Genomic DNA, 15,689 nt, shown 5'->3' with positions numbered 1-15,689 from the left:
AAGGCAGAAAGCAGGAGCTAGAAGTTGGCGAGGCGAAAGACGAACAAGAGGAGAAGGTAGGTCTAATTCTAGGCCATTGGTGTATCCATGTAAAGCTGGGTGGCAGATTAGCCACGTTTTTGTCGCATTGAATGGAAATTATGGCAGATCCATGGGTTCTGGAGACAGTACAGGGTTATAGATTTTAAGTATTTCAGTTCAGACCAGGAAAACAAGGGTTTGAAGGTTTTCAAAGGAACAGGAAGAGTTGGTAACTCAAGACGTGTAGGCTCTTCTGGAAACAAATAGCTATAGAAAGCACAAAGGCAGGGTCAGTGAATTTTGAAAGCAAAATTTTTTTGGGTGGAAAGGAAAGACAAGGCCTTGAGGCCGGTATACATTTAAAAGAGCTGAACAATTGGCTGAGTTAAAATCATTTCAAGATGGAAGGAATTCACATGTTAAGAGATCGGTTGAGGAAAGGAGACTGGTTAACAAGATTGGACTTGAAGGATGCCTATTTGACCATTCCTGTGTGTCGGGGAAAAAAGTGATTTCCTTCAATTTCTGTGACAAGGGAAACTGTGGAGGTTCAATAGTCTACCATTTGGTCTGACCTCAGCCCCTTAGTGTTTTACAAAAGTCATGAGACCAGTGATGGCTTGGTTAAGGTCAAGAGGTGTGCGCCTAATAGTTTATTTAGACAATAAAATGATTATGGCAGAGACGAGAGATCTAGCAAAAGGAAAAAAACGATTTGGCAGTTCAAGACATTCAGGATTTGGAGTTTGTAGTGAACAGAGAGAAGTCATGTCTGGATCAGGGTCAGAAGATGGCCTTTTTAGGTTTTCAGATTTGGACCTTGGAGGGCGTGTCAAGATTGCCGATGGAGAAAGTGAGGAGGATTCAGAAGGAGTTGAGAAGGATAGAATGTACGAAATGGATGCAACAGTTGGCAAGGCTGCTAGGGTTGCTGTCAGCATCGATTCAGGTGACTTTTCCTGAGCCTTTACATTACAGGGCGCTGCAAAGGTTGAAGGCTTATCATCATCGCATGAGTTAAAGGTGAGTCAAGAAGCATTGCAGGAGGTGAATTGGTGGTTGGTCAGTTTGGAAGCCTGGAATGGCAGAGCAATATTTGGGGACATCGGAGAGGTGTTAATCAAGTCGGATGCAAGTCTCAAAGGATGGGGTGCAAGATGTGGTTCGGAGATGACGGGAGGTCATTGGTCTGTTAAGAGAAGGAGATGCATATCAATTGCCTAGAGTTATTGGCAGGTTTTTTTCTATGAAGAGTCTGGTGAAGGATCAGGAAAGATGCTCTGTATTGTTGAAGATGGACAATGTTTCACTGGTTATATATGTCATCAACTTGAGAGGACCTTGTTCGAAGGCGTTGTCAGAGTTGGCATAGGACCTCTGGCATTAATGTCTGAATCAGAATATAATGGTTCAGGTGCAGCATATTGGGGGTCGGAGCAAAGTAGTAGCGGATTGGAATTTGAGGAATTTTAAAGTTGGGTGTTGAACAGGGAGGTGTTTCGGGAGTTTGTAATGGAGGTGGGGTCCACTAGCGGTGGACCTATTTGCAAACTGGTTGAATGCTTAGCTTCCGATCTTTTATAGTTGCAGACTGGATCCTGGTACCAATTCAATAGAGGCATTTCTACAAGAGTGGACTGTGGGAAGGCTCTATGCCTTTCCACCATTTGCAGTGATTCAGAGGCTGCTTTTGAAGGCCAGGAGAGGTAGAGAGGAGGTCTTCTTGATAGCTCTGTTTTGGCAGCCTCAGGTGTGGTTTCTGGATATGATGAGTGTATTGATAGACGATCCAGTGCTGCTACCCTGTTTTCCACAGTTGTTGGTAAATGCTGTGGGGAGAGTCATGAGTTAGTTCAGAAAGGTCAATTGCTACTGATGGGTTGGATGAATTCAGGAGAATTTGGCAGGTGTCAGTAATATTGTCGGAAGCTTCGGAGCTCATCAAGGAATCTTGGGCTCCAGGAACAGCAAAGGCATACAAGGTGGCATGGAGGAGATGGAGATGTCAGTGTTCAGAAAGGGGTGTGGATTCCATATCAGCATCTGTAATTGAGGTGGTTAATTACTTGATGGAGGTTTTTAAGGAAGGATTGTTGTATAGTGCAGTAAGTTTGTATAGGTCAGTGATTTTGGCAGGGCATGTTTTGGTGGATGGTATGCCAATAGGGCAGCATGTGTTGGTAAGAAGATTAGTCGAAAGCATTCAAATAAAGTTACCCCCTGTTAAGAAGTAGTCTACTTTATGGGACGTGACTGCAATGTTGAAAGAGATCGTAAGTTGGGGTGTTACCTTTGAAATTGTTATCTTGGAGAGTAGCAATGTTGCTTTGTTTGGTTTTTTTCAGATGGGCTCTGGAAGCTTCTTCAAGAAGTTTTCAACCAAAAGGTGTATGCTTTAATATCAGGAAGATCCAAGGATTGAGGATCATGATGATCTTTGTGTTGTTAAGTGTCTGAATGAGTATGAAAAAAGGACCATGGGTTTGAGACTAAAAGGGTAGGTGCAGTTGTTCATTTCCTTTAGACATACACAGAGAGCAGTGTCTACTTCAACCCTTGCTAGATGGGATAAGGAGGTTATGAAAAAGGCGGGGATTGATGTGAGTCAATTCGGTGCACATTCAACTAGGAGTGCTATGGCAAGTAAGTTCTATTTTAAACCAGTGGAGAATTCGTAAAATGCTATGGCAGGGCTTTGAACATGCACAATATTGCCCTCCGTGCGATGCCATAAAATGCAGATTTTCCTCAGCTGTGATGGGTAGAAAATCAAGATTTTATTACAGACAGGGAGGCTAATAGTATCCCTTCCATATAAGTCCACCCGCAGGTGGAAGAACTTACCATTAACCATCTATGGGAGAGTCAACTTAGTATCCTCCTGAAGTTGACATACTTATTTAATTGCATTCCACTTAAATTCCCCAAGGAAGTCATCAATAAAATACAGGGGAAAATAACTAGCTTAATCTAGGCATCCCGTGGAGTACGACTCACCTGGAAAAAGCTAAGGCGTTGTCTTAGAAAGGGTGGGTTGGCCCTGCCAGACCTCAGTCTATACTGTATGGCATTTCAATTAAAAAAAAATCCGTATGCTTATGGGGGAGCCCGATTCTTCCACTTGGGGAGTACTACTAGGGGAAATGATTAACGAGGACCAGCAGCTTTCCTATATAAATTTGGAGCCCACAAGTTCTTTAAAAAAGTAAGTTTGAAGGTTCTAAAAACAGCATTAACCCTTTGGTGTGGAGTGAGAAAGATGTTAAACATCGGGTATTACTCAAAATTTGCACAAATTTGGGAATCCCCAAGGACACCGAAATGCCTGAAGGATGGATTGAGCCTTCCCTTGAAGCAATCAGGGGGATCTAAGTGGGGGAGAACTGATATCAGCAGAAGGTTTGCTACCTTTGGAGGTGCTGAGCGCCAAAATTGGCAATAGATTGTCTAGTTTAAATACATCCAGCTCACGTCATGGTTCTCAACAGTCTCCCGGGAGACAGGTGGGCTATGGGACTTTGAGGTCCTCCTCCAGAAAGTTAGCCTAAAAAGTAAAGAAGGTGCAAAGTGGTATGGGCAATTCCTGGAGGCTGAGGAAAAGAACCTGGAGGCTCATGCAATCTGGTTGGATGTATTTCAGGAAGAGAATATACAATCTCTTTGGATGGACTCTTTAAAATTACTATATTCAATAGTCACACCTGCAAATTTTAAACAACATCATTTTTTGCTATTCATAGGCTGTATTGGACTCCTCAAAGAGTGGCTAAGTTTGTGTTGCAGCAAGTTCCCAGATGCAAAAGATGCAACTTCCCAAAAGCCAATGATGTACACATCCTCTTCACATGTCCAGGGATAAAAGAATACTGGAAGGCCGTAGAAACCATTATAAGGGGTATCATAGGAGAATCTATAGTCTTGACAGCAGCCTTAGTACTCCTAGGGGTGGATAACACTACGCATAACACCTTGAATAGTAAGCAAAGAGGCCTGGTATTCTACCTATTGCTTTTAGCCAGGCGGGAGATCTGTAAACATTGGCTAGACCCTGCTCCCCCACATCTCACAGGGTGGTTAAAAGTGGCTAAGAGTGGATTAGCAATATGGATGTTGAATGTAATCCACAAAGGTCGGGGGAAATTTGGGAGGACTTTATTAAGTGGGCAAGTTAGCAACCATGGCACTATGCAGGGCTGTGTTGGAATAAGAAAAACCTTCCCATAGTCCTATGATTACTCAAGGTCATTGAACCTGGGGGTGGCTTTCCCCCTCGATGCGACCAGAGCTTTGGAGGCTCGGGGCGAGCTAACGCAACGGACCACGAGACGGGTCGAGGGTGCGAAAATGGTCCAAGATTTGCAGACGCCATTGTGAGATGAGGACTAAAAAAACAAAACATATAATTCCACCCTATTCATGTGTTTCTTTGTTTTTTTGGGGCAGATTTAAGAAGGAGATCGAGGTGACGAAGCTGGAGTACAAAGTTATTTTGGAATTGGATGGAGTTAACAGGACGGTCAGAGAAAACTGCATTGGATTTTTCAGTGTTGTGGAGAATTAATTTTTGGTTATTCACAGCAAAAAGAAGGAAGATGGCTGTTGGTTCTGAGCGTTTATGCTTGTTCAAGAATGTTAGAAGATTTTGATTCTAAGTCATTTTTCTGTTAGTTGCTGCTGTGTACGGGTGCAATAAAGTGACAATGCATAATATTAGCCTCTGTGTCTTTAATAAAATCTTGATTTTCTACCCTTCACAGCTGTGGAAAATCTGCATTTTTTTTATAGTAGTAGAATGAAGTATTTTTGTCTACCTCCAAAGAGGACAGGATGAGTGTTTAACATTTCAGATTCCATGTAACATACAACAAAAAAATCATTGTTACAGAAAAGTAATTTTCAAATCACCAGCTAGCATCCTGTGATGCATTCCAGACTATCTGAATAGTTTACCAGCCAGTTCAGCTACTTGTGTACATTTTTTAACAGGGTTTAATCAGGGCACAAGCCTGTAGAAATTGCGGATAAGGTGGCATCAAATGCATGTACATGCTTTTAAAACAAGGAGGATTTGATGTTTGACTGTGAAACATTGCGGAATTAACTGTGGGTTCGCATGAAACAGAGTCATTGGATGAGCACCAATTATATAGCAACCTTCACTAAATCAGAGAGGCAAGGGAGCAGCAACTTTTGAGGTGCGTTCTGCTCTTACAGGCACATTGAGCAACAGATTTTGACATTTTAACACACTGCAAAAAGAACAGATGCACAGGACAATACATATATTTTTAAGAATGGTATTATAGCTAATAATTAATGATTTTTTCTTACATGGGAGCAAACGAAAAATATTTTATTAACACACTCTAGTCTAGCTCCCTAAGTACAACAGTTAGCGAAACACACAGAAAATGTTACATGCATCATAAGACATGGCTACCTGTCTATGGCATTAAGAAGTTGCTTTTATTCTATGGGTATCCTGTCTGCCCTTCTCTTGGTCCCCTGTCTAAATTGGGGGTGTATGGGAATGTAGTCTTTTTATTGGTAGAACGGTTGCCATCCCCACCTTAAAAAACATTATTTTGGCATACACAGCGTTAGTGGAAATTTTATTGGATGCCTTGACCAATTTAGGGCACCCCTTCTTTCCGGGACCACCTCTGTAACTACACTGACCCTGGACAGAAAAATCTTACAAATATCCCAGAGCACATGGAGCAACTCCCAGCATGCTGAGGCCATTACATTTGTGACAACATTGAAGGTCCATCTTCAGAAATCATAGAAGTGATGACAGATCCGCAATGCTGTCACAGCACAGTGAACCAGTCTCCATGGATTATTTTTCCTCGGATGTGTATCCTACAACTAACACATGCAATAGTGCAATTGGCGGTGCTACGAGAAGAGGGTAGGGATGATCATGATTAGTAGAAAAGTCGTGCTTATTGTCTTTGTTATAAATGTCCTTTGGAAGGACTGAGTAACGGAGCTTTTAAACTCTACTCTGGAGCTCCTTCATGGTCTTATTTATTTTTAATTTTTATATAGCACGAACTAGACCCGAGATATCGGGTATCAGAGTGCTTTACATGAGCACCAGTTTCGTTACAGAAGGACACATTCATTTTGTTAGGCACGGGGAGATTAAGTGATTGGCCCAGAATCACAGGATGTTGAGCATTGTTGCCGAGACTCGAACCCGGTTCCCCAGCTTCAAGGTCGACCGCTCTAGCCGTAAGGATACATCCACTCCTGAAATTATGCGATATTTATGAATGTATATCTAGGATGCTTAAGTTATCCCAAAACATCGTTCAAGCTTTTATAGTTTAGGCCAGGGGTTTGTTTTTTGTTGATCACCCTAACTGAGATTTGCTCATTTCATATTGAAAAGGCTTTATTAAACCAACATATACATAACTAATAAACAGAGAAACGATGCAGGAGTCATTTCTGGGGCAAAATGTATGCCAACTTGATGGACCACTTGCAATTAGGCATCTGGTCACAGCTAGTGTAGCAAAGGCAGTCTAACTCAGAATAACCATCTGTTTGAAAAAGTGTGAACATGATTCATAGAACCCTGCTAGCGGACAGACTAGCTGGTATGAGTAACACAATGGCAAAGGCTGGTGTATGGTCTCATTCCACTGTGGGCACAATGGGGGCTTCATCCCCATGATACAGGGGTAACCATTACTACCTCAAAAAGCAGTCTGTTCATCTGCGCCCCTGCATCTGTTGATGGTATCTTAGTTTTGCCCTGCTCTAAATATTACACTGGTAAATATACTTCATGAAAATGAATTAAAGGGAGGGACATGGATAATTAAATGTGCTGGGTATGAGACCATTGTTTTGCTGATTTCTTTTGATTTGCATTATAAATTTATAGGAGCATCTTACCGTCTGTTGGATGGTGGTGGAAATGTGCTGGTACAGGATACACTTAATTTACCAGTGAGTGACTGTCTGTCTGGCTTCTAGTAGAAGATGCTTATTTTCTTGGTACTTGCTAGTGCATCTATTAGTTGTTGATTTGTTGGGTTGCTTACCTTTTTAGGACGTGCTTGTAGGGGCTCAAAAAAGGCAAACAAGAATTGGGCCAGGTCGAGCGAGCTGTTCCGGTATGAGCTGATGTGCTGTAGTCCCAACACCAGTTTGTAGAGTTCCAGGCACACCAGGCCAGCAACTGCTGAGGTGGTCGTAGCGATGGCTGGGATGATCTTACCAGCAATGAGTTTACTCTGTAGAAGGAAAAATAATAAACACAAGGAGAAGATTAGGAAAGATGAAGTGACACAGAAATGATTGGGCAAAAGAAGAGACAAAGGAAGACGGAAAATGATGGTTGTGGCAGGGAAGAGAGTTGGAAAATAGTTGGCGAAGGAAGGGTATGAACTGGAAGTAGATGTAGGAGAGGAAAACACACAAAAGTGTAGGGAGAGAATTGAGGCATAGAACAGTGGGGAAATTAAAGGTGGGGAAGAAAAAGAGGAACTAGAGAAAGAAGGGTAAGGAGTGGACAGAATATTGGGTTGAAATGTTATAATGGGCATGGGAAGACAGAGCGAGGGTGGAGAAAGTGTAGAAAGAAACTGGTGCAGAGAAGAAGTAAATGAGGTTACGATGAGACAAGAGCAAGAAGGATTGGGGCAGGGAAATAATGGGTGAGTGATGGTGTTCAAAGAAGAAGAAGAAGGTCCAAAGGATGAGTAAAGAAACAGAAACAAAGTAAAAAAGGAAAAATAGCCCTAGGAGCCAACATGAAGCACTGTTACTGGTTTCAGGAATAAATGACTAGAAATAACTCCGTTTAGGAGTAAGAAGGACCACATACATTGAAATAGCTCCACAGTCTAGAAAAGAATGGTCACATGTAAATCCAAATCCCAACATATATTTTTCGCAAGCTAGGCTATAGAATCTTTATGTAGTCGGGAGATGTGGTGCCCTATCAGAAAGGAGGCTGCAGTTATGATTTGGAGACAGAGAACGCTTTCATCACTTTCCTCCCTTTTGAACATTTCACTAAACAGGATACACATAACATAAACCTAGCTTAAACCAGTTGCTGTAGATCGGAGCACATGGATCACAACCCAGAAAAGATCTTGAAGCGAAGTGAAAAATTACAGACATGACTGCATATAACCAAGAAAGCATTTGCCTTTGCGTCCGAATCTGAAATGATTCTCACATCGAGGTGAAGGCTGACAACTATAGGATGTCGATGTCCACATACCGCAAACTCCTCACTGGTCCACCATGCTCAGTTACCACAGGGACTGTAGTACGGTTCCTGAATTGAATAATATTCAATTTAAACTAACTCATCTACTACACAGAGCAAATGAAGTGGTCCAAAACTACACTGCTTAGCAAATATAAAGAGGAAAATGGGGGCTTAGTATTGGTGGTTATTTTTCCTTCTATCTGGGGAAAATGTGTTGTGTGTACCAGCACTAATTTAGTTTCAGAATCTTCTCAAGTATTTCAATGGCCTGCTCACCTTTTGAATGTATATCATAAATAAAACAGACTGACTGTAGACTGAGAAGACAGACTCTGTCCTGCACAGCATACTGCACAAAGATTGTGCTTCCTAAGTAATGTTTTATTATTCATACAATGTGTTCAAAGCTGCACTAGTCCCTCAGTGTGATGTTCATGCTTGAAAAAATACAAAAGGAGAAATGCCAACTACAGATATATGTAATTTAGGGCCATATGTAGGTAGCCCAATACCGGTCGGTAACGGCCGATTTTCGGTAAATATACCGTTACCGACCGGTATTTAGGCTTTTGAGATGTAGGGGGATCATTTCTGTATTCGGTAATTTACCGAATCGGTAAAATTACCGAATCGGTAATTTTACCGATTCGGTAAATACCGAATACAGAAATGAGATGTAGGGGGAGTGTGTGGTGGGTGTGGGGATTCGTTATTTACCACCAACTGAAAGTTGGTGGTAAATGACGAATGTCTGTTAATGCATTATTTGGCCCTTAGATGTGTGCTATGTGGCAGACACACATGCCCTCAGGGCATGTATGTGTGCCACATGTGCACACATGCAGGAATCAGGGGTGCAACAGGGTGTCTATGTGACACCCTGCCACCCTTGATTGAGCGCCCCCCATTACCGATTCGGTATTTACCGATTCGGTAATGGTAACTGGCTTCCCATTGATTCCTATGGGCCTCCTGGCCCATAGGAATCAATGAGATACAGGTTACCATTGGATTCTAAAATACCGACACTTACCGAATCGGTATTTTATTACCTACATTACATTTACCGATTCATAAATACCGAATCGGTAAAATTCGGTATTTAAGAATCGGTAAATGTAATTTACCTACATAAGGCCCTTAATATTTAGATTATTGTCTTCAAAGTCATGACAAAATATATTTTGAGAACAAGTTTATTTTTCTAGATGTCAACCAGAGAAAATATTGAACAGTAAACAATCCAGGCCAATAAAACTGTAAGTTTAACCATGTTTCCCTGTGTGCTTCATTTCTACTGATGTCCTTTAACATCTGCTTTTTGGCTATTTCCTCGTATTTGAATGGCATTATATGCAAGACATCGCAAGTATCTATTTTAAATAGAAAAGGATTCAGTTTTTAAATAAACTATTAATTCACACCTTTCCTTCATACTACGATCACTTGTCAAAGCCTTCTCGTTTTAAACAAATACCTGCATAACACAGGCATGAAGTTTGAACCAGGCCTCTGAATTGACTCGTTGGAGCCCTGTAGGACTAACATGGTGTCCTGGCGCTGAGACGAGAAAGATGATCCAGTCACGTTTCATCGAATGGAATGGAGGACTGCTCTTTCTTTCAAAACATAAATCAAGCAACATTGGTTAGTTCCCCTAAAGCTTGACTGAAAGTTATGCCTTTGGAATAAATGTCCTGACAAAGTGGCGTAACAACAGCCCCTGTGGTGTGGGAGCGGGGGCCGAGATCCAGGGGGCCCCCTCCGGCACCTTGCATGGGCCGCGGTTAAGAGTGACTGAGTGGGTCAGGAGCGTGGGGGCACCCTATTAGTACTTTGCATCTCAAGTTTTGTCACACCACTGTCCTGGCAGTTCAATCTCAAAGGTGGTAGCCTAAATCTCAAACCATTGCTAGAAATCTCCGCAGTAGGAGAACATTTTGGACAAACTGATCTTTTGTGTGAAATGGGCTGCCATACAAAATATTATTTGCATGCCTGTTGGCCATTCGATTAGTTAATCATTAATGACCAGACATTCCTGTTTATTCTCCTTAAATTTACAGTTCCTCATTTACCACTATGTAAATGCTCTCTTTTGTGCGTATCCTGTTAAACGTCTTCAACATGCATATCGCAAACCCAGGTTGGAAGCTAGGGCACTGGAGGAACCATATTATCAGATACGTGTGTACAAGAGTTTAACAAAATTTGTCTATAAAGTGTTCGAAAATTTTATAAAAGACTTCACAAAGCCATATTCCATTTTACATTGCGATGGCATAAAAGGTTTTTCCGTATACCCTCTTGGTTCAAAATTAAACTGATAATGCGTAAGAAAATCTGCCGTAAATCGGATTCATAGTTTTGAGTCTACTTCTAGTGTCTTATAGACTATAAAGGTTTGAAGGCTGGGAAGAAAACTCGTATCAAGGTTGAAACAACAAAAAATAATCATTGTTCACCTGGCTGCTCGTAAACGGTTGAGAAAAAACTCCTGTATTACTCAGCAAACAAACCTTTCAACCACACCGTCAGTTTCAAATTGCCCACCAGATAAAACAGGGCACAGATTGGAGGCGGCATCACTTCCGCCACTCCCTCAGTGGACGTTGTAAAGACAATGTGCTCTGAGTAGGTGAACAGGAGAGATAGCAGCAGATATGCGATAAGAAGAAAAGATCGTTAAAACTGTAGTATATTGCCTGAATTGTATCATTTTCAACAATGAGTGTGGCAACAGAGGTTATGTTTCTTACATTCAGGAGGGGTCATATTCAGTAGTAAAACGTGAGAGCAAAAGTTGAATCACAGATGTATACTCAGGACAATTAATTTACTCATATGGAGTCAAATAAGTGGCCATCTTAATGTCAGGCAACATAGCACTGGCTCCATGAAAGGGAGCCCTCTAGAGAACACCAATAGGGAGGTGCCGTTTTCCATGGGTTTAACAATCACCATAACACTGTGCAGTCAGCAAAGTGTGGGCACACTTTTATGCAAAATCCTTACTCCAGCAAGAAATTATTGATAACAACAGTTTAAGGACTTGGAGGTAGTTCTACTGTGGGGAGTAATGACGGTGACTTACTTATACATAAAACTCCTAGTTTCCAATCTTACTGATTTTTAAGCATAAATAGGGACAGAAAACTATCCGTTTCCCTGTTCCCAGGTTGTATTTAGTTTTAAATACAGGAAAATGGAATTTGAGCCTTCTTTCGAGAAACTCTCAATGCTGTGGCAGGTTCGTGATTTAAGAAAAAAAAAAGGGGTGGCACATTTCTCTAACTATGCATGTGTTTGTATGACAATGCTGATGTTCCCAGATGAGCGTATTTTTATATGGAAAGCCAAAACGCATACAGATGCGAATTGCATTTATCAGTGAAATACGTATGGAATAATACTGGATTCAATTTTATTTTTTCAGCCAACACAAAATAAATATACTGGTAGCATGGACAAAAACAAATATGGAGAAATATAGATTGAAATATCCACAAAAAGATAAATGTCATAAAAACCAGGAGCAGTACATGTTAGCCATAGAGAAGATTTTACTCAATCCTAGGTCCAGTGCTTAATTTGAGCTGGTGGTTGGCAGTGGGGATCACCGGCACTCCTTTCTGGGGACCAACAATTTTGTTCCGCAGCAGACACTTACTGAGCGCAAGAGATAGAAAAACCCAAAAGTAGAAAGACAATGGAAGACAAAGACGGAAAAAACGGTCATAAAGGGAGAACGCAAGAACCTGCAGGAGTGAGCAAAAGAGGCAGGGAGTGTCTTGTAGTACATTAAAGAGGCACGAGATGGATTTAGAACTATGCAGCTTTGGCATTCGGCACACCAACATTTAATTGCACCAGTGCTGAGCTTCTGAGCAGAATGTGTGTTTTTTTGCAGAGTTTTATATAGCGCGAACTTGACCCGAATCCAATCAGGTATCAGAGCGCTTTACATAGCACCAGTTACGTTACATGATGACACACATTGATTTTTTGTTAGACACGGGGAGATTAAGTGATTTGCCCAGAATCACAGGATATTTAGCGGTATTACCGAGACTGGAACTCAGTTCCCCCAGGTCCGAGGTCGAGCGCCCTTGCCGTTAGGCCAACTCCTCTCTGTTAATGGAGACAATAGGACATGAGCACTAGCTGACTATCCTCAACAGCTGAAGGCAGTCCAGCATTTCTGCAATTAATATCCCTTAGATAACTTTATATGCAAAGGGTCTGAATGTGGCACTCACCTCCATTTTCATTGCCAATCCTAGAAAACTAGCTCTCTGCAGCCACCGAGAAGTATAAAAAAGCATTCATACATTTAAACATTTCACATAGAAAAACCAATTTCTTACTTATAATGTAGGCTGCTGTCATGTTTTGTCAGGTTAATATATGAACACTGACGAAGAGTACTCCTACAAGCTGTAGCAAAGCATCAGATAGAGATGGTCGATGCTGTTAACCCATAAGAACCAACTAAGGCTCTCATTACGAGTGGCCCAGCTTACAGTGCCCCTGATAAAACCAGACACCACATGGGTAGAAATTCATAGGGTTCAATGAACAGCACCTTTTACAAGTTTTCCCCAATAATTGGGAATAAAATGTGGATTTGGCTGCTCAGCACATGAAAATCTGCATGTTCTGGTAATAATCAGCCCTTTTCCCCAATTAAATCCTGGCAGGGTCGATCTATCAGGATTTAACAGGGTTTGCGATCTTTATTCCTCACAGTAATTAAAGGGTGCAATATAATTCACATAACCTATAATCTGTTCACTAAAGGGTCGGGGAACACTGGGGTACTTGTAATGAGGGCCTTAAAGAGCTGGAATAGTCAAAAGTGAGTAAATGTTCCGCCTTTGGTGGTTAGACTCGCAGTTTGTACCTGCTGTGTCTGTTTTTAATCTTTAGTTTTCTGCCACCTTTTAGCTGTTTTAACATTAGTCTCATTTATTTTTAAATGTTTTACCTTGTTAACTCTTAATACTGTGTGTTGTGTCGGGTGCATTTCCATTTCTCATTTGTACATTCTGCTGACTGCCCTATTGAATTTGAATTGCTCCGGGGTGTTCTGGGGAGTGGGCAAGCCCTGCTTGGGCAGGAAGAAGTCTTTCAGGTAGGGGCGACTAGAGATGCCATTTTTAGTTTGTGTGTGCTCTAGTCGTCGAGGGGGAAATGCTGATAAAGACACTTGATGCCCGGACGCGCAGTGGACGCACACCGTTGGCACGCCTAAGGCAATCCCGTCAGCGTCCCAGAAGCGGCCTGCGCCAGCCATGCTGCCTGTTTTCGGAGAAACGGTAAATTCCCTTTGTTAACTTATAGTAGAGAGGAGCCTATTCAACTTGTTCCTGCTAACTGCTCTGGAAATGGCAGCTGGGATTTGGCGGAGGAACATGCACTGAAGTGCAGCGAGTGCAGCTTCAGGCTAGTGCCGGGGTATGCGCCATCTGTTACAGTTAGCGCTCTAGCGTTTCCGCTAGAGCGCTGTAGAACGCGTGTAGGTTGCGCTCACGTCCCCGACGTGAGCGGGTATATAAATAATAAACGGGCGGGCGAGCGGGCAGTTCGCGCCCAACAGAGGAACTGTGTGTGGTCTATCTGTTACGCTGCCCTAGCGCGAGGCCTCCCCTGAGCTCCCCATACCACGAGGGTGCTGACCCAGGGCCTCACTCATCCCAGACAGAGGTCAGGGGTTAGAACAGAACACCATCGATAAAACCGAGGCTGCAGCCTCAAGCTAATCAGCGTGAGCACACGATTAAGGCAGCACTGATTAATGCACGCTCTGTTCCGAAGCATACGCAGGATATTCTTGACGTGCTTAATGAGGAGCTATTTAATTTGCTCTTCATGACTGAAACATGGCTGTCTGAGAGTTCTAGTCCGGTGATTGAGATGGCTATCTCGAACAGTTTTAAAATCGTTAGGGGGCATCGGAAGGTGTGGCGTGGTGGGGGTGTGGGGGTGTAGCAATAGTGTTAAGGGAACATTGGAACTGCCAATTGAATGTGCTAGCTGAACTGGTGGTAGCTGAAGCATTGGAGTTTTGTATTAATATTTCCCCCCTGTATGCCTTGGGGGAGTCCTCATTTTTATAGGTCCCCTGGGACAGCCGGTCCATTTCTAAAAGCAATGGACAATGCCATTATGCCTCTGGTGTTACGCTACTAACATTTTATCATCCTCCGAGACCTTAATATTCATGTGGACAATCAAGAAGCTGGGGATACGCTGAAATTCTTTGATACTATGAGCCAAGCACATCTTAAACAATTTGTTTTACGCACCCCAGTCATCGAGGTGGTCATATCTTGGATCTAGTGACTTTTAATAAACCACTTTTAATGGAGGATCCCCTTCTGGTAATTTGGTCGGACCACTTCCTGATTAAATTCGCTTGGCAAATACAGAATAAGCAGATGCAGGTTGCTAAGGACAATAGGCTGCGGGGGAAAGTTCTAAATAAGATCGACCCCCTTGGAATTTAGAAAAAGGCCCCCCCATTCCAGTTTAGAGGAGGGAGTAAACCCCCTTTGAAGCCCTGGTTTTCCGGCCCCCTAAAACTGGAAAGACAACAGTGCAAAAAGCTAGAACGCAAGTGGGGGCAGAAATTTATCCCAGAGAATAAAGAGATCTTCAAAAGGGCTCCAAAGAAGTATTATGACTCAATTTTTACAGCCAAAAAATCAAGGGGGGGGGGGGGGGGGAATGGATCACTTGTACCTGCCACCAGGGTCCGTTATGTCCTTTCCGTCAGTGCTCCTCACTGGAGTACTTAAAAAACCCTCATTCACGCAGGTATCTCGTGCTGCGGTATATCTTGGTTTTCCGCCTCTTATTATATGCGTGACAGCATCATCATAGGGTCTCTCTTTTGTATGCTTCCTCCACCTGGAGGGAACCACTGGTTTGTCAGTAGTGATCAGAAATCAAGGTGAGTGAAAAAGTGAGGTGTGGTGCTCCTTTAAAAAGTAATCCGCATACTAGCCAAAAATAACCTTTTTATTCTGTATGGTGTATGGGAGAACTAGATAAAAATATTTTTCAAGTGCAGCGATGGGCTAGTTATGAGTCCACCGCACTATGGTCGACATGTTTCAGCCCGGAACCCGCCCTCAAGAGGGTCGATGGGCTTTCTTCAGGACCTTAGAACTGTGCGACAATTAGATATTTTCCAATTGTAGTGGTAGGGATAAATATCCTGTTAATAGGTCAATAGTACCTAGAAGAAGAGACAAAATTTAGATATCATAGGTGCGATATAGTGTGTAAAAAAATGGTGCTGGTCAGAGTTCAAGTAGAACAATGGAGAATAAAAACATTGAGGTTCATCATTGAACAAACATGGAAACATTCAAACAAAATTTAAAAGTAGAAGAGATCGCAATAGTTTGATCTGTAAAGC

The 15,689-nt window shown here is 42.3% G+C and overlaps 1 protein-coding gene across 2 annotated transcripts in view; it reads right to left on the bottom strand.

Annotated features, from left to right (window-relative positions):
• LOC146797862 (ubiquitin-like modifier-activating enzyme 1) overlaps window positions 1–15,689 on the bottom strand; it is a 1,073,449-nt gene that overhangs the window by 476,363 nt on the left and 581,397 nt on the right. For both annotated transcript variants that reach the window (XM_085625059.1, XM_085625060.1), the window contains exon 22: window positions 7,083–7,274. In XM_085625059.1, coding sequence (XP_085481185.1) covers window positions 7,083–7,274 — 192 coding nt within the window. The remainder of the gene's footprint in view (window positions 1–7,082; window positions 7,275–15,689) is intronic.

Source organism: Triturus cristatus, chromosome 9 (genome assembly GCF_964204655.1).
Source record: "Triturus cristatus chromosome 9, aTriCri1.1, whole genome shotgun sequence".
NCBI lineage: Eukaryota > Metazoa > Chordata > Amphibia > Caudata > Salamandridae > Triturus > Triturus cristatus.
This window is presented reverse-complemented; position numbering and strand designations above follow the sequence as displayed.